The 18,543-nt window shown below is 44.2% G+C and overlaps 1 protein-coding gene across 1 annotated transcript in view; it reads left to right on the plus strand.

Annotated features, from left to right (window-relative positions):
• Window positions 1-18,543, plus strand: part of STIM2 (stromal interaction molecule 2) — a 101,732-nt gene that overhangs the window by 25,581 nt on the left and 57,608 nt on the right. Inside the window, exon 2 of the mRNA XM_073574715.1 lies at window positions 8,420-8,550. Coding sequence (XP_073430816.1) covers window positions 8,420-8,550 — 131 coding nt within the window. The remainder of the gene's footprint in view (window positions 1-8,419; window positions 8,551-18,543) is intronic.

Consider the following 18,543-nt stretch of genomic DNA (forward strand, 5'->3'; position numbering starts at 1 on the left):
TGTATAACACTGGTGGCATCAGCTATGGTATGCACCATTGAGGCCTATGCACACTAGGGTGACCACAGAAAATCGATGTCGGAATTTTGTCCGTCTGGACACCACAAAACGATTCCCCTTACCAGATATTGAGAGAGCCAAAATTTGAGCTCGATCAAACGACGTTAACCCGTGCCGCTCGTCGCTCAAAGTTTGAAAAAATCCAAATTGAGGTATTTTAAGATTTAGGTATTTTGCATAGTCTGTTAGACTATAAAGAATGTGACAACAACATTGCAGAAATAGCCCTGACCAAATTTTCGAACCATTTGTGGTATTTGAATGCAGAGTTGGTGGGATTATCGTTTTTTGATCCCACCATTACAGACAATGAAAAGTTGTTAATGGCTAATAAATTGCTCAGTAGCACAGATGAACCATCGGAGCACGCTAGGGTTGTAAATCCAAAAGTTAGGAAAGAAAAATTAAAAGAGGTAGGAAGTAACCGACTTTAACGACCTTCTGACAAAAGATGAAGAACAAAAGCAATATGTCCTGCAAGTTGTAAGCAAATGCCGAGCATTATATTCTGACGTTTCAAAAACTACTTTAACAAAAGCTCTAGAATAGATTAGATAACTATGTAAAATTATCAACTCATGTAGGTTAGCGTGCTCTGATGGTTCATCTGTGCTACTGAGCAATTTATTAGCCATTAACAACTTTTCATTGTCTGTAATGGTGGGATCAAAAAACGATAATCCCACCAACTCTGCATTCAAATACCACAAATGGTTCGAAAATTTGGTCAGGGCTATTTCTGCAATGTTGTTGTCACATTCTTTATAGTCTAACAGACTATGCAAAATACCTAAATCTTAAAATACCTCAATTTGGATTTTTTCAAACTCTGAGCGACGAGCGGCACGGGTTAACGTCGTTTGATCGAGCTCAAATTTTGGCTCTCTCAATATCTGGAAAGGGGAATCGTTTTGTGGGGTCCAGACGAACAAGATTCTGACATTTCCCCCCCCCCCCCCCATATGAGATCCGTTCACCCTAATGCACACTCTCAAACAGGTTTCCATGATGGAGCTTTGTGCAGGCCCCCAGGTTTTAGGAGTATGAGCCATGTATTATCAGGCTGAAAAATCCTCAGTGACCATCAGGATTGATCATTGGCCAGATTAGAAAAGCAAAGATGACTATTAGGAATAAAATGAAAAAAAAAAAACACCTTTTGTTTTTGGGGTCTTTGCCCCTCATCAGTGCAGAGCAGAGTCCAGGTGTGAAGCCCATGATGTTAGTGAGGGTAAGGTTTCTTCTCATGATGGGACCTGTCAGGCGTCTCATAGGCCAAACAATTTTCTCTGGGGGGAAATAATTAGCGTTATCATTATCTCTATATATAAAACTGAATGCGTGTATCTCCAAACAATCACGAAGGATCTTTCAGTTCACCAGAGCTGTTCAAAAGAAGCGGAGATGTGATTGGTTGCTATGAGCAACAGTTTTTCTTGCAACCAATCACTAAGCATCTCTCACTTCACCAGAGCTGGTTAAAAGAAGCTGAGCTGTGATTGGTTGCTATGAGCAAGTTTTCCCACTTGACAACACCTCAGCAGACACTGACATGGTGGGAGAAATCTAGCATTCCCGGGAACATAAGCTCCCAGCCATTGTCTGCCCCCCCAGAAAGGAGCAGAGAGAACATGACAGAAATTCCCCCCCCTCCGTGCCCGTATCCCCATCACACATCCTCCATCCATAGGCACATCTTCCCTCTTAAAGGGATCTCTGGTATGGAAGTTAGGGCAAATTCATCCAGCGCTCTGATACTGACCCCAGGCGTCTCTTAAAGGGATCATTGGTATGGAAGTTAGGGCAAATCCATCCAGCGCTTTGGTTTTGACCCCAGATCTCTCTTAAAGGGATCCCCGGTATGGAATTAGGACCGTTCCACTCGGCTCTGTGGTTCTGACCCCAGGGTCTCTTAAAGAGATCATTCTAAAGACATACTGATAGGGAATTTAGATTGTGAGCCCCATCGGGGACAGGGATGATAATGTGTGCAAACTGTAAAGCGCTGCAGAATATGTTAGCGCTATATAAAAATAAAGATTATTTTATTTATTTATCATTGGTATGGAAGTTACGGCAAATCCATTCTTTGCTTTGGTACTGACCCCAGACATTTCTTAAAGGGATCCCCGGTATGGCAGTCAGGGCAATTGCCTTCAAATGCTCTGGTACTGACCTCAGGCTCTCTTAAAGGGATCTCCTGTTTGAAAGTTAGGGCAAATCCCTCAGCGCTCTGATTATGACACCAGGGTTCTATTAAAGGGATCATTGATATGGAAGTCAGGGCAAATCCACTCAGCGCTCTGGTTCTGACCCCAGGCCTCTCTTAAAGGGATCCCCGGTATGGAAGTTAGGGCAAATCCACTCAGCGCTCTGGTTCTGATCCCAGGCTCTCTTAAAGGGATCCCTGGTATGGAAGTGAGGGCAAATCCACTCAGCGCTCTGGTTCTGACCCCAGGCCTCTCTTAAAGGGATCCCCGGTATGGAAGTTAGGGCAAATCCACTCAGCGCTCTGGTTCTGATCCCAGGCTCTCTTAAAGGGATCCCTGGTATGGAAGTGAGGGCAAATCCACTCAGCGCTCTGGTTCTGACCCCAAGCCTCTCTTAAAGGGATCTCTGGTATGGAAGTTAGGGTAAATCCCTCAGCGCTCTGATTCTCACCCCAGGCTTCTATTAAAGGGATCATTGGTATGGAAGTCAGGGCAAATCCACTCAGCGCTCTGGTTCTGACCTCAGGCTGACGGGATGATGTGGGATATTAGAGGTAGTAGTCCAGTGGCTCTGGCTGATGGGGGGGAGTAGTCCGGTGGCTCTGGCTGATGGGATGATGACCCATATGTTACAGTGAATATGGAGTGGGCGGGGCTCTACACTCAGCTTATATTTATAATCATTATAATTTGTTATAATTAACCGTAGTTAGTTACTATGCCCGGGCAGCGCTGGGCTCTTAAGCTAGTCTATTATATTCCTGAATCTGTCAGCAGCTTTTTGCTATGTAATCTGACAGCAGCCTGATGTGGGAACAGAGATGCTGATTTCCATGATGTAGCACTTCGTTTACTGGGTGCGTCAGTTGAAAAGAATCCGTTTTTTTTTTTTGCTGCAGAACTCAGAACGCTGAGCCCTGTGTGGCTCCATCCACATCTCTTGATTAGCAGCATTCTGTCAATATAGATTGTACACAGAAAGCTGCCAATCAGTGCTGGGGGTGTGGTTGGACTAGGAGGCGCGAGGCACCTAGTCCTGTAGTGATAAGCTCCTGCTGATGAAACACTGATTTTTGCCGAAAGAGCAAAACACAGCCTAGTAAGCAACACATGCCTGGAATCGGGGTTGCTGCCCCTACATCATGCTTCTTTGATTACAGGGCAAAGCCTACTGACAGATTCCCTTTAACTCTCTTCAACCTGAAGGAGTGTGTTTTCTCCATTACCACCCATTGGGAGGGTTCTACGTAAAGTCAGCGTGACCGGATAACAAGCCCAGAAACAGGACTATGGGGGATATTGGCCAAACAAGATTTTCCTTTAAAAAAAAAAAGAAAAAAATAATGTGCCCCATCTGCAGGCTGCACATTGGGGCTTCTCGGCCATTCCTCTGTCCTTCCAGGTTTGGATTGTGAGTTGAATCTTTCACTTGTTCAGTATTAATATCATTCACTCTCGGGAAGGTGAGCTGAGGTTACCTTGTCCCGTCACCCCCATGTATCTCCATTAACGTTCTGCTGGTTGGCAGTAACAGGAGAAGTTTCTGGATCAGTTAATTCTTTGTTGCATGTCCAGGTCACTGTATATTTCCCAGCATGGAAGCGACTTTTGACTAATTTTGTTATTGTAATGTAACACAGCAAGACATTTAGTAATCGACTGGCAGGTCTAAGCGCGTTGACTTATTTATTAGGTTTAGCTTGAAGTTCCCGTCATACTGGGTAAAGGCCGCTATACGGCATCCGCTTGTGACCCAAATCTGTTTAATCTACACAGCAAGATCTTTTCTATAGATTTTCGACAAATCCATTATTCCCATTCCCCTCCTTTATCTAACCATTGTGGAGAGGAATGCAGGTGTGTGCTGCGGGCGCAGGAGGTGAGCCCGCTGATCACAGGGCAGGTGCTGACTGTCTTGTACAGCCGTGTTATGCCTCGGAACAGCAGAGACCGGGACTAGCTTCAATCTAGCTTTTAGCCGCCGATTTCTGCTCTCAATCTCTGACAGCGACAATTAAAGCGTAATCGTGGTGCTATTATATTACAAAGCTGCTTACCTTCACATGTACTTTACCGGAGAGATCTGCTTTGTTCTTCTCTTGGACTGATCTTTCAGTCTCAGAATTCTCAATTCATGGGTAGAATCTGTCTTCAGTAAGCACAGACTTTCCTATTAGGCTGTGTGCACACGCTGCGGATTCGGCCGCTGCAGATCCGCAGCAGTTTTTGCTGCTGTGTACAGTAGCATAATATCCTATGGAAAAAAACCTGCTGTGCAGACGCTGCAGAATTTTCCGCGCGGATTTGCTGCGGTTTCAAAACCGCAGAAAGAATTGACATGTCAATTCTTTCTGCGGATTCCGCTGTGGTTTGACATCTCCATTGTGGAGATGAAAAACCGCAGGGCAAAACCGCAGGACAAAATCTGCGCTGCCAAATCCGCAGAGCATTCCGCAGCGTGTGCACATACCCTTAGGGTGTGTGCATACGCTGCGGATTCTGCTGCGGATCCGCAGTGGTTTTGGCCCTACGGATCCGCAGCAGTTTCTGCTGCGTTGTACAGTACCATTAAAATCAATGAAAAACAAAAAACGCTGTGCAAATGCTGCTGATTTTTCCATGCGGATTTGTGGCAGTTTCAAATCCGCAGCATGTCATTTCTTTGTGCGGAATCCGCAGCGGTTTTACACCTGCTTAATTGCATTGTACAGGTGTCAAACCGCAGGGCAAAACTGCAGGCTAATCTCCGCAGATAAACTGCAGGTCTTTTGACCTGCGGATTTACCTGCGCATTTTACAAAAATCACAATCCGCAACTTGTGCACTTACCCTTACTGCGATAGGAGATGGCAGTTAGTACTTATAAAGTTCTATGGGGAAGAAGAGGAGGGGGAGAGGAGCAAGAGGCTCACCAGCCAAACAGTCTTTAACCTCTTATCGACCAAGGAATTTTTTGTTTTTAGACTTTTAATTTTTCTTTACCATAACTTTTTTTTTTTTTTTTTTTTTTTTCTCATTGGCTTTGCTGCTTGAGGGCTTGTATGTTTTTTACAGGACGAGTTGCAGTTTTGAATTTTACCATATAATGTACTGAAAAAAAGGGGGAAAAAAGTTCCAAGTGCTTTGAAATTGTTTTTTTTTTTTTTTTTCACCCGTATTAATTAAAAGAAGTCACAATTTCTGAGACTTTTATCTTTTGGTCCATGGAGCTGGAAAAGGGCTTGTTTTTTTTGCGTGCTAGGCTGTCTTCTGACTTTTGATAACCGAAAAGTGGTTATCTAATTTTTTTATATGTTTTATTTTGGTAGATTGACTTTTTTAGGTTGCAAGGATACCAAATTTTTATATTTTTTAAATATTTTTATTTTTTTCTTCTTCTTGGTTCGAACAATCATTCTGTGCTTATCAAGTTCCTTTAAGTGGTTAAGCTTCAACAATCTGAGAAATTTCTTGTTGCGACATTTACTGCCAGATGCCGGCTATGTAACACAGCAGCATCTGGCAACTACAATGCAGGCTCAGCTCCTGAGGCTGCTTCATACATTCCTTATTTTCTTATGCTGAAAATGTACGTTGTAGGTTGGGGGATAAGTGGAATAATCCTGCTGGGGCACTGACGTCGAGCCACCATGGCCGGGCTTCATAGCAGACTGTTATTTCTCACTATATACTAGTTTTCCTTTATACTTGAATACTGACGCAATATATTGCAGTATATAGTACTATATACTAATATACCAGTACATACTGGTATAGTAGATCAAATTATTACAGGTTCAAATCATAAAAAAGTTTTTAAAAAAATATATAAACTTTTTTAATGTTTTCCATTTTCCCATCCAAAAATAGATTTTTTTTTTTAAATAGACCATAGTATCTTCTTTTATCCATAAATGTATGATCTATCAAAGTATTTAACTGACGTTAAATTCTGTAATAAGAGGAAAAATAAAAATCAAAAATGTAATTTTTCAATTGCCTCACATCATCTCAAAAAAAGAAACTAAATTTAATAAAGACAGGTTTCCACACAAACAAAACAAGCTTGGCCTGCAGCAGAAGGGCAACTACATAGGGGGCTATATTTATGATTGCCAGAGGGGGAAGGAGATTAACTGGGAGCTCACTGGAACTACATTTACATGTTGAATGTATAAAAGGGGTTCTGGAAACTTTAGGTAGAAAAGCAAGAAATGGGCAATACGACACTAACTAGCAGCCACAACAGTATCACAAATTAGCAGTGGGCTCAATGAAGATGCGGAATAGAAAAAAATGTGAATGGTTTATTTTTGGGTAGAAGTAACATACAGAGGTTTATAGCCTTTATGTGAACCTGAGTTATAGGACAGACTCTTAAGCTGTGTGCCCACGTTGCGTTTTTTAAGCTTTTCCGCCACGTTTTTGCTGCTGCGGAAACGCTTAAACGCTAACAAAAGGCATCCCATGCAATCCTATGGGATTCCGCAGCATGTCCATTAATTTTGCGGAATCGCGGCGATTCCGCCGCCATAGGATTGCATTGAAACGCTCACTTTACATATGTGGCTATGCCCACCATGCGTAATGTGAGCGTTTCATGTGTGGATGGTACCCCAGGTCTGGAGGAGAGGAGACTCTCCACCATGCCCCTGGGTACCATATTCCTGTAAAAAATAGAATTAAAATAAAAAATAGGGATATACTTACCCTCTGTCGGCCCCCGGAGTCCTCAGCGGCACTGCTGGAAAGTTCCGTTCCCAGGCGTGCATTGCGAGAATGACCTCTGGTGACGTAGCGGTCACGTGACCGTGACATCACAAAGGTCATTCTCGCAAAGCACGCCTGGGAACGGAACTTACCGGCAGCGACGTTGAGCACCGGGATCGCCGCAGAGAAGATCGTGGGCTGCCAGGACGTGAGTATATCTATATATTTTTATTTTTAACATTCTATCTTTTAGTATTGATGCTGCATAGGCAGCATCAATAGTAAAAAGTTGGTCACACTTGTCAAGCACTGTGCTTTACAGGTTGGTCACACTTGTCAATCACTTTTCCAAGCGATTCTTCAAATCGCTTGGAAAAGCGCAAGCATTCCGCAAGCTAAACTCTTGCAAAACGAATTCTGCATGCGTTTTACCTGCGGCGGGGAGTTGCGGAAGTGCTGCGGACAGTTCTGCAGCATATCTGCAACGTGGGCTCAACAGTCATCCCATCCGTCTTTCCCATACACAGGAGCGCTTGTTTGGCTGAATTCTCCTGTGTTCTCCATTACAGAGCTGCTGATAAACATCTCTGGTGACATCTTTTCTATGGGGGAATGAAGTGATTGGCAAACCAAGACTGGATGAACTCGATCAATACACCTTAGTGTGTCGGCTGAACCTGTAGTTTTTGGCGGGTGCAACTGACATAAGTCTGTGTATAGGGGATTTTAACGAGGTTACTCACTATTCGAACAACTCCTTCTCAATCCCTATGTTTGCAAAGTAATAGCACTTATACTCGCCTCTGGTGCTGGCGATGTTCCAGCTGTGTTGGCACTGGCTGTCCCAGGGATTGCGTTACATAATGTCATGTGATCACTGCAGCCAATCAGCTCTCGCTTCACTCTCCGTGACTTGAGATGGTTCGCATACATCCTCCCTATCCTCTGAATGTATGTGATTCGTTTGAAGGCAGGGAGAGTGAAGCCAGAACTGATTAGCTGCAGGGATCCCATTACATAATGTAACGCAATCCCTCGGAGAGCCATTGCCAACACTGCTGGAACATTGCCGACACCAAAGGGGAGTGTAAGCACTATTGTACAAGTGGGAAATATAGGGATTGAGAAGGGGTTTTGGACAACTCCTTCATGTCTGCATATGAAGTTGTCATCTACTGAGGACCTCACCTAACCACCAATGAATTGCATGAAGAACAGATGTAATGGGGTGTTCAGGCTATGGCAAGTGCTGGCAGATTAGGTCAATACAACTTTACGTTTTGATTTGTGGAGTCTGACCGCTGGGACCCTCAGTGTTGAGGAATGTGTCCATTCCAGTTCTTTGTAATAACTGAAATGTGAAGCCTTGCTTTTTTATTTTTTCATCTGATTTCTACTTGGCAAAAATAGAATTACTACTGGTCTTCATATTTCCATTCTTTTTTTTTTCCCCCACACAGGTCCATTGATTTCCCTGAGTCCACCCTGTCTTACAGAAGAGGACCGCTCTAGCTTAGAGGCCATCAGAACAATTCATAAACAAATGGACGATGATAACGACGGCGGCATAGAAGTTGAGGAAAGTGATGAGGTGAGCGTCGGTGGCAGTGTCTTCACTGCCCGGCTACTAGACTGGATTTAACTGTTATCATTGAAGAACTTGGCTCATTAACTCGTGACGTAGGAACACGTCTCCGGTTGCATTCACTTCGTGTTTGCTGGTCAGTTGGCCAAAATCCAATTTTAATGGTGTCTGGTTGTTGGCTGGAAATGGGAGATGTCAGACAGCGTGTCCTGTGCAGTGTGATGCTGGGCTGATTCATGCATTATATGGAATAGGAAAATATAGATGATGACCTGTAGTTTAATGGGTTGTCTGCTTTATAAAACTCTGCTTCTGACTCCTTAGTAAAATAGTGCAGATGAAGGATCCTGGTATAGACCCTGCCGGGAGGACTTGGCGTGTCTGTATGTTACAACAGTCCATCAATTTAAATGGGGAGCTGTGTAATACTTCATTTCTCCAGTGGTGGCACTGCAGAGAAATAAGACTTCTTTCTGGATTCTCCAGCCGATCACAACTGATTGCGGAGGATTCCAGCACGTGGAATCATCTAAGAAAAGCAGTTGCCCAAAGAGTAACCCTGGTAGTTTATTTAATGACATCCTCCAACAGGAAATTCAGATAATTGGAGGCTAGGTGGAGTCAGTTGGAGCCCCCACCTAACATGTGCATCGTGATATGTACTCATCTGACTGAATTCACTGTTGAGAAATATCCCTTTAAGCATCTGTTTTTGCCTCTTTTCTGACTTCAGGTTTTCTTCTCTCCCCTAAAATATTAGGAGATTAGAATTTTTCTACTGTTCTATGATATTAGCTCAAGTCGATTACACTAGTACTTCACAATCATAATCCCCTCAATGTATAGAAAGCGAGCGATCGGGGGCTCCCTGACTGGTGGGCTCTTACAGAAGGTGTTGCTGTAAGCAGCTCTCTGCAGGCAGCGAGCGGTGAAATGAGAATTCTTTTCAGATTACTCCGATGTGGGTCGCCAAGTCTACAATAGGTTTGTGCTTAAGCCTCACAAATGAGCTTACGGGTTTAAATCCCCTGGTCGTGGCGTTCAATATTAAAGGTGCATGAACGATGTCTTAATATGGGAAACCAACTTCCGTCCTCGGTACCGAAATAGAAAAACAGTGACCTTGAGCGTCCTCTATATTGACAGTACAGAGCATAAATTGTACCAACGTGTCATTAATCCGGATGATAAGCTTTCGACATGAAGAATTATATTTAGTTTGGCAACTTGACGCAATATCTGTCGCATCAGTGCAGGTGTACAAAAGGATGTGTGGCTAATGGGCTCGTGTCTGTGTATGTATAGAATATATTATTATTATATAGTCATCTAGTCCCAAAAATACATTTTTGTTTATATGTAGATACAGTTATTTATTTTTGGAACTGTATGGCTGCCAGAGGGGGTAGGAGCCTAACTGGGAACTTACTTATGACTACATTTATATCTTGGATGTATGCGAGAAGTTCCAGAAGCTGTAGGTAGAAATCCAAGAGACGACCATATGACACTACCCAGTAGCCGCCACAGCATCACAGATTAGCAGTGGTCCTGAGGAAGGTGTAGAAAAAAAATATGTAAAATTGATAGTAAAGCTGGCATACAGTATGCCAGAAGGACATACCGTACTTTTGGGAAACACTCGATCACTGGGGGCCTATGTACATTTTCACTACCAGATGTATGCATTGACAGCTCTGGTATGGTCCGTATAAAAAGGAGACTCTATGGCAGCCTTACACCCCCTTACTGGTAAGTAAAGCTGGCCGAGTGATTTGGCCACCAGCCATTAATGCCATACACATGCACACTCGATATTGCTGAGTGTGTATGTACTGTGACTGGGGGGAAGGGTGTGAACTTCTGTCGGACAAGTCTGGCTTATCTGCCTAGAGAACATAAGCACCGTGCGTCGAAATTTAACATATTTGATCCCTCTTTTCCCCCTACGTAATCTGTTATCAAGAGTCAGGAGGACGTCATGGTTGGCCTGTCCCACCGAAACAGGCATGTTGGACCACTTGGGTCTAATGTGTATGAGCCCTTTGAGGCTTGGTCTGATAATTGCATTCACTTAAATCTGGAAAAACGACGCCCAGGATATTTTTTTAGTATTTTTCGGTCTGACCCATAGACAGCGCTCCGCATTAATTCCACTTTTGCTCCTATCTTGCTTGCAAGTCGGAGAGGCACCTGGGAAGCCGTCTGCTGTGTGCGGGATGTTGTACGTCTCCCGTATCATATCGGAAGTGTTCTCAAAGGGTGGATTCCTTCTCGCTTCCTTTGGACACGACACGTCTGGTTCATGGCATGTGGCCTATTGATCTATTCAGGACACGTCTTATTTTTGCTTATGCAAATAAAAGAGCCTAGTATAATTCACCTGGGCAAATATTTACCTGTATGTAAAAGTTCTCTTGCTAAAATAGCCTGGCTGCAAATGTCAGAGCTTTAGTTTACAAATCAGATAATGAACTTTGTTTGAATACAAGGAATGGTAACGTTTCTGTGAAAAAACAAAAAAAAACAACTGAAAATGTGAGGAAATGGAGAAAGCAAACATTATTCCTTGCTGTTAATTGGCCTGTGTCGTTTCAAGCATAAAAGAAGAAAAAAATATCTCAAGCGAAACTATTTTATAAGAATTTTTTTTCCTCCATTTATGAGCCACTTCTACCTATTTCCATGTTTCCTGAACTTGCCAGCCACTCTAGAAGGTGAGCTCAGCCATCTTGTTGAAAACTGAGTGATCAGATTGCAGGTTCTTATTGAAGCCTTTAAAGCGGGGAAGGGAGGAGGAAGGAGCGAAGAAAGGCACAACTGCACACAAATGTACATTTGGCTTTCTAGTTGATGTTTAATTTAATTTCCATAGCTGGATTCACAGCTACACTGCTCAGTGATTTATATCTTTGATGCTGCTGCTTATATACATGTGTTGAATCGACAGGAAAGCAGGAATCCCTCCTGTCTGTTTTGTTTGAGACAACCTAGTGACTAGTCTCCTCCATCTAGCTCAGGGATAACTGAAAATTAGAGAGCCTGCAGTTGGAGAACTGGTGTAAAATGAAGGTTACAATATGTCCAAGGGACAGAAAACCTCATTCCTCATTTTCACACCCAACAACATATTCAGAAAAATGGCTAGAAATGACTTAAATCCCAACACGCCTATTTTTCTGTAAGTAGAAGATAGCATTTCTGCAGCTAGTTTGACTTCTTCAACTCGTGAACAACCGCTTTAGGTATGTGCATACAGAACGGACGAGGGTCTTCCACAGTGGAAATTTCACAGTGGATTTTGAGCGGAAATGCTGCTGTTTTATTTATCATTTCACCCTGTAGCACAAGTCAGTTTCCACTCTGGATTTTCACCGTGGTATGCGGAGGACCTTCCATAAACTGTCATCCACAAGGTTGGTCCTGTTAGCACATCTGCAGAATCTCCTGCGAGTCCACCGCATGTACCGGAAAGGTCCTGACTCTGACTAATATTCTTATTCGCTACAGCCATTTATTTTTTCTTTTAGGAGACGGACTAGCGTTTAGGGTAATTTTCTTGGTACGTCACCCAACCTGGGTCAGACGAGAGACCCTACGGCCATGGTCTGGCTTTGTGTATTCTGCACCGGAAATCTGAAATCTACTGCAGTACAAGACACGGGGCAAAAATCGGTGCTCAATCCAGGACAGGGCTATGAAACTGCAAAATTGCTGTGGGTTATGACCTTGGCTTTGTAAAGCGGATGAACCCTAGTAGGATTCGACATTACTCTTAAAAGATCTTGGGCCACGTTCACACTGCAGTATTTTGATCTGTATTTCACATCCGTATTTATAAGCCAAAACCAGTAGTGGGACAACCGGAGGAAAAGTATAAGGCCAGGTACAGATGGCGTTAACCCAGCCTGTTCAATGCATAGCATTGACGGGCTGCGTTAGCGGTATAGCCCATGTCCGAGGCTCCGTCACTGAATGACGGCACATCGCGAGCGCATGCCGCTTTACGGCATGCGTCGTGATGCGCCTGATAATGGGGTTAATGGCAGCGTTAACGGGCTGCGTTACACCGCGTTATGCCACGGTGTAACGCAGTCCTTCTAACGGACTGCCATAACGCAATGTGACCCCAGCCTAATAGAAACCCGTCACCACTTCTGTATTTATCACCCACTCCTGGTTTTGGCTCACAAATACTGTTGTAAAATACTGACCAAATAATGAACATGTGCGTGCAAGTGGCCTGATAGTGATAGATTTGGACTGTTTATTTAAAAAATAAAAAAAATGACCAAATTGATATTTCAAGATCAGCTGTACTTGAGTAACTGGTTATTGTGAAATACCTTTCTAGTTTCGTGTCCATTAGCGATGAGGGAGCGTGCTCTGATAAGGTGTTATTTGAGCATGCTCTTGTGTTAAGTGTCTTTGTCGTGCTCGAATATTATGTTTAAGTCCCGGCGGCTGCATGTCTCGTGGCTGTTCGACCACAACACATGCAGGGAATCCCTTACAAACCGGCCATAATCAAAGAAATAAATCTCAAAATCTGTTTGTGTGAATCCAACACATCACAACACATCAGTCAATCCAGTACTCTGGGAAATCGACAGTAGATGACAGGTTACGCAGGGGTCACATTGCCCCTGAACAAGCTGAAGTCACTGGTATTCTCATCACATTTGTGCTGTACCCCTTTCCTTTCAACAAACCAGGTTTCTTTTTCTTCGGAGTCTTATCGCAGCCGAGATAGGTACTCATAATGAAGTCTTCTGTGCCTGTGCAGATGTTGTTTTTCTCACAATTGTCGATTACATTTATTCCCGGGTATATTCACCTATGTGCTCAATGCTGTGGATAATAGGAAATATTAACATTTTATATGGATTACGGCATACTCGATGTGCAGTCATCCCACATTTAAGCATCACAGTAATTCCTTGCTACGTAGAGTAGTTTTTCATTCTGTGGACATTAGATTTTATTTATGCCATTTTATTCTGGTAAAACTTTTTTTTTTCCAAGTTAATTGAGGATTTTCCCTTCAGACTTCTAAGTAGCCTAAAGTGGGAAGAAAATATACACCTGACATACTGGTAAAGGCATCATTAATACTGTGATGCGAATCCCTTCATAACGCCTGTGGTCTGGTACGGCCGCTACATCGACGACTTGCCCATCATTGTGGTGGCCATACCAGACCTGACAAAATATCTGAACAGTGATCCCATGAACCTGTGGTTTATTGTTTAGTATGATAACAGCCACATTTTTTTGGATCTACAGGTTGTAGTTAACATACGCACTGGACGTGTGGAAGCTGAAATCTGCCTGTGTTTGTGTGTGGAGCAGGCTGTCAATCAAGATGCAGGGGGATGCTGCGATCACTGTATAGTGTTTTTGTTTTTTGTTTTTTTTTTATAGCTGTGCCTTCCAGATTAGTAACACACCACAAAGCCATTTGGTGTAATATATGGGATTTTAATGAGTTTTTTGTTACAATTTCATATTTACCATGTAGACAATGGTTAGTTTGTCAGGGGCTTATAACCCAACCGGCACAGCCATCTGATTATCATTACTACTAATGAGTGTGGTCGCAGTATTTTATCCGCCTGTCTGCAGGATTCCTGTACATTTGGATGAGCTGAGTACTATTTATTTCATTATGTAACACGAGATGTACAGAAATTCTGTATCATGGGAGGATCAGGGGGTTGTATCCCACATATGTTGGGGGGGATGCATTTGCACGTAGTGTTTGGGAAAGTTGGGGGAGGCTCGTGTAGGGGGCAGGAGCTGCATATATTGTATGTTGGACAGGTGGTAAAAGCAGGAGGCAGCATACATCCTCTTATATGGAGGTTTCTCATCCTGAGAGTCTCCGTCAGTCGCCTCTTCAGCGCTCTGAGTAATGTGTGACAGGAGACTGCAGATTTTGCCTTATCTGCTATGATTCATCCTCTTCTCTGGGAGTCTCGTCAGCGTTGCTAATGGCTGGCAGGATTTTTGGCATTCTGCTTAGAGCAGGGCATGTGTCTCGGGCACGGCCTGGATCACTTTCTGCTCCGATCTGTGGTTGACATTGTTCATTTGTCGTTCACAAGCTTTTAGACTGATCCTTCTGATCATTTGTTTCGCTCCACGTTCCCGGCGCCGTGCATGACATATGAATCATAGGTGGTGATGTAATGTGCTCATGGAGGTGACGTGTGGGGAGAGCGAACACTGACTCATTCATTACAGCACGCCTGTTCTGAATATAAAGAGCTAGTTGGCACCGGGCAGACTGGTAAATGCAAGGAAGGTCATAGCCACAGAATATAGGGTGTACAGAATGACTGAGGTGGCAAAGGGGTTGTCCAGTAGGGGTCCCCAACGAGGTACCTTTTAGCAAGTTACAAAATGGCATTTCGGATGCCAGAGCACCTCTCCATACATTCTCTAGGGGCAGCTGGAAAAAGCAGAGTTCTGTAAAGAATGAATTGAGCTGTGATCCTGCTGCCCCATTCTGCTGATCTGTGTGGGTCCAAGTGGTTGGACCCTCACCAATAAATAAGTTATCACCCGTCCTGGGAAGCGTGATACCTTTTCAGTGGACAGCCCCAATAAGCTTTCCTAACAGTATAGTAATGGATCACCTGCTTCAGACACGGTTCCCGTTTCAGGCATTTGTCATGCTCGCAGTATATCATAGATCTGATGACTCCTAGCTCTCAGAACCACGTGATCTCAGACTGATGACACCCCCCCCCCCCCATTTTGCGTCCGCAGAGAGGTCTCTTTTAGAAGCGACGGTAGAGGGGGGACGACACCTGTCGGACTTCCTGTGGATGCCTGAAGTTGGAGGCTATGTTCCCACGATGAGTATTTGGGGAGTTTTGGATGTTGCAGATGAGTTTCTTTTTCACCTGTGCGCGCACAAATCTCAGCGTACCCGCAAGAGAAAATGATGTGTTGTGGAGTCCAGATACTCGCACTGTCGGTCAGTTCACGCTGTGTGTGATTTCTATAAATCCCATCCAGTTTGCTTGCACTGTAAGACGCTGTATGCACAGCAATAGTACGCAGCGTCAAAAACTCATTGTGGGAATTTTGTCAGCGGAATTTCTCACCCAAAATATATGTGCTTGTGGTTCTTTCAAAGACTGGACCAACGATACCGTTACATGGCCGGTCTGTGCCTGGTACTATTGGTGCTGCACTGATCATATAGCATTGCATGAATGGCCGCCATGTGATGCTTGGACACTCTCCGTCCTGGCTGGTGGAGCGGAGGACGTCCTGTGCCATTTATTTGCCTTCGGAGGACATGTTGTTGTGGTTGTCGTCATGAGACAGCCCCTTGGGACTCTGTGGTGCACATGATGGACAACTGATTAATTGGGACCCCCCATCATACACTTTGTGATCTGTTGACTCAGTTATGAAGTGTACCTCTGCAGTTATCAGAACCGCACAGTCGGAGGGGGCTGTCTGTAGGACGTGGTGTGACTGTTATATTTATTGTCACGAAAAATGCATCTAAAAGCTAAGAACATCCAGAGCGGCGTCATCTCTGCTCCATGCTGTACACTTCCATTTCATGGTTCTGGATAGGTATTGAGACCCACAGTCGCCTGCACGGTCTTATCTGGGCCACTGCTGAATTATTTCTTCCCTATATTCATTATCCCTGTGGACCATTTGCCCCCTCGACAAGGCATTGTGAGTCAACCTGATTGCCCGTCACAGTCGCTGATCCAGGGGCGGATGTGAGCAGTACAGGGCCCATGTGCAATAACTGTATATGGGCCTTTTATATCTCATAGCTCATTACTGAGCCCCTAATCAACTAGTATTTGTGAACTGCAAGGTTTATTAGTTTATCCCCTCCGCTGTAAAGTTGAGGGTGGGCCCCAGTACATCGGGCTCCGGTGGTCGGGGCCGCTCTTACATGACATGTGAATGCATTTTATGATATTAAACTATGATTTTGATTTCCCTTTCATGCTTCCCAGCTAGCTACAAAGTAAGTTGTCATTGTGTTGTGTATGTGCCCCTATGTCCATGCTCACCCAGCCTCGTACTTCTGTGTACCGTTAGTAGAATGTTTATGATGTGATTTATTATCTGATGGCGCAGTTTTGTGCCGACGTCTCATGTATATTATTGATTTCATTCTGTCTGCTCCGCTTATTGCAGCAGTTCGTAATTGGGGCAACAGATATTCTAGAGGAGCCACGATCTCTAGCATTAGTGGAAAAAATATTGGACAAACCAGGAGACGAGTTACCGGAGAATAATCACCGCACCCATTGCAATCAACATAAAAAACACGTCTTCCTTATATATGCAGGTGCTTCTCAATACAAAAAGTGAAACTCCTATATCATATAGAGTCATTACAGAGTGATCTATTTCGCGTGTTTATTTCTGTTTAATGTTGATGATTATGGCTTACAGCCAATGAAAACCCAAAAGTCATTATCTCAGTAAATTAGAATAATTAACAAAAACACCTGCAAAGGCTTCCCAAGTGTCTATAAAGGTCCCTTAGTCTGTTTCAGTAGGCTCCACAATCATGGGGAAGACTGCTGACTTGCAGATGGCCATAAGGCAGTCATTGACACACTCCAAAAGGAGGGTAAAGCCCCCGTTACACATAACGATGTCCCAGCCATCCCACCAACGATCTGACATGGATGTGATTGCTGGGACATCGTTAGGCTGATCGCTGGTGAGCTGTCACATAGACAGCCCCTCCAGCGATCACAACCAGCGAGCAAGCTGGTTTCCAATATAAACGTCGGGTATCCAGGAGCCAATGTTTACATTAGAAACCAGCGTCGCTGGTCTCTCGCTGCCACACGCAGCAATGTGTGCTGGCCAGCGGGAGACCAGCGATTGAAAAATGGCCCAGGCCGATCGAGTACGATCAGCGATACCCGGCAGGGGGGGCAGGTCGCTGATCCCCGTCACAGCGATCTCGCTAGCAAGATCGCGGTGTGTGACGGGGCCTTAAGCCACAAAAGGTCATTGCTAAAGAAGCTGGCTGTTCAGAGTGCTGTATCCAAGCATATTAATGGAAAGTTGAGTGGAAGGAAAAAGTGTGGTGGACAAAGGTGCACGAGCAACTGGGATAACCGCAACCTTGAAAGGATTAAGTAAAGGCCATTCCAAAATTGGGGGAGATTCACAAGGAGTGGACTGCTGCTGAAGTCATTGCTTCAAGAGCCACCACACACAGACGTATCCAGGACATGGGCTACAAGTGTCGCACTCCTTGTGTCAAGCCCCTCATGACCAATAGACAATGCCAGGAGCGTCTTACCTGGGCCAAGGAGAAAAAGAACTGGACTGTTGCTCAGTGGTACAAGGTGATGTTTTCAGATGAAAGTAAATTTTGCATTTCATTTGGAAATCAAGGTCTCAGAGTCTGGAGGAAGAGTGGAGAGGCCACAATCCAAGCTACTTGAGGTCTAGTGGGAACTTTCCACAGTCAGGGATGGTTTCGGGAGCCATGTCACCTGCTGGTGTAGGTCCACTGTGTTTCATCAACACCAAAGTCAGCGCATTTCATGCTTCCCTCTGCCGACAAGCTTTATGGAGATGGAAATTTCATTCTCCAGCAGGACTTGGCACCTGTCCACACTGCCAAAAGTACCAATACCTGGTTTATAAACAACAGTGTCACCGTAATTGATTGGCCAGCAAACTCCCCTGACCTTAACCCCATAGAGAATCTATTTGTTTTGTCAAGAGGAAGATGAGACACCAGACCCAACAATGCAGACGAGCTGATGGCTGCTATCAAAGCAACCTGGGCTTCCATAACCCCTCAGCAGTGCCACAGGCTGATTGTCTCTGTGCCACGCCGCATTGATGCAGTAATTGACACAGAAGGAGCCCTGGCCAAGTATTGAGTGCATTTACTGAACATACATTTCAGTAGGACAACATTTCGGATTTTAAAATCATTTTCCCAGCTGGTGTTATAAAGTATTCTAATTTACTGAG

This window comes from Dendrobates tinctorius, unplaced genomic scaffold, assembly GCF_039654945.1.
Source record: "Dendrobates tinctorius isolate UK_male_01 unplaced genomic scaffold, ASM3965494v1 ptg000039l, whole genome shotgun sequence".
In the NCBI taxonomy this organism is placed as follows: domain Eukaryota; kingdom Metazoa; phylum Chordata; class Amphibia; order Anura; family Dendrobatidae; genus Dendrobates; species Dendrobates tinctorius.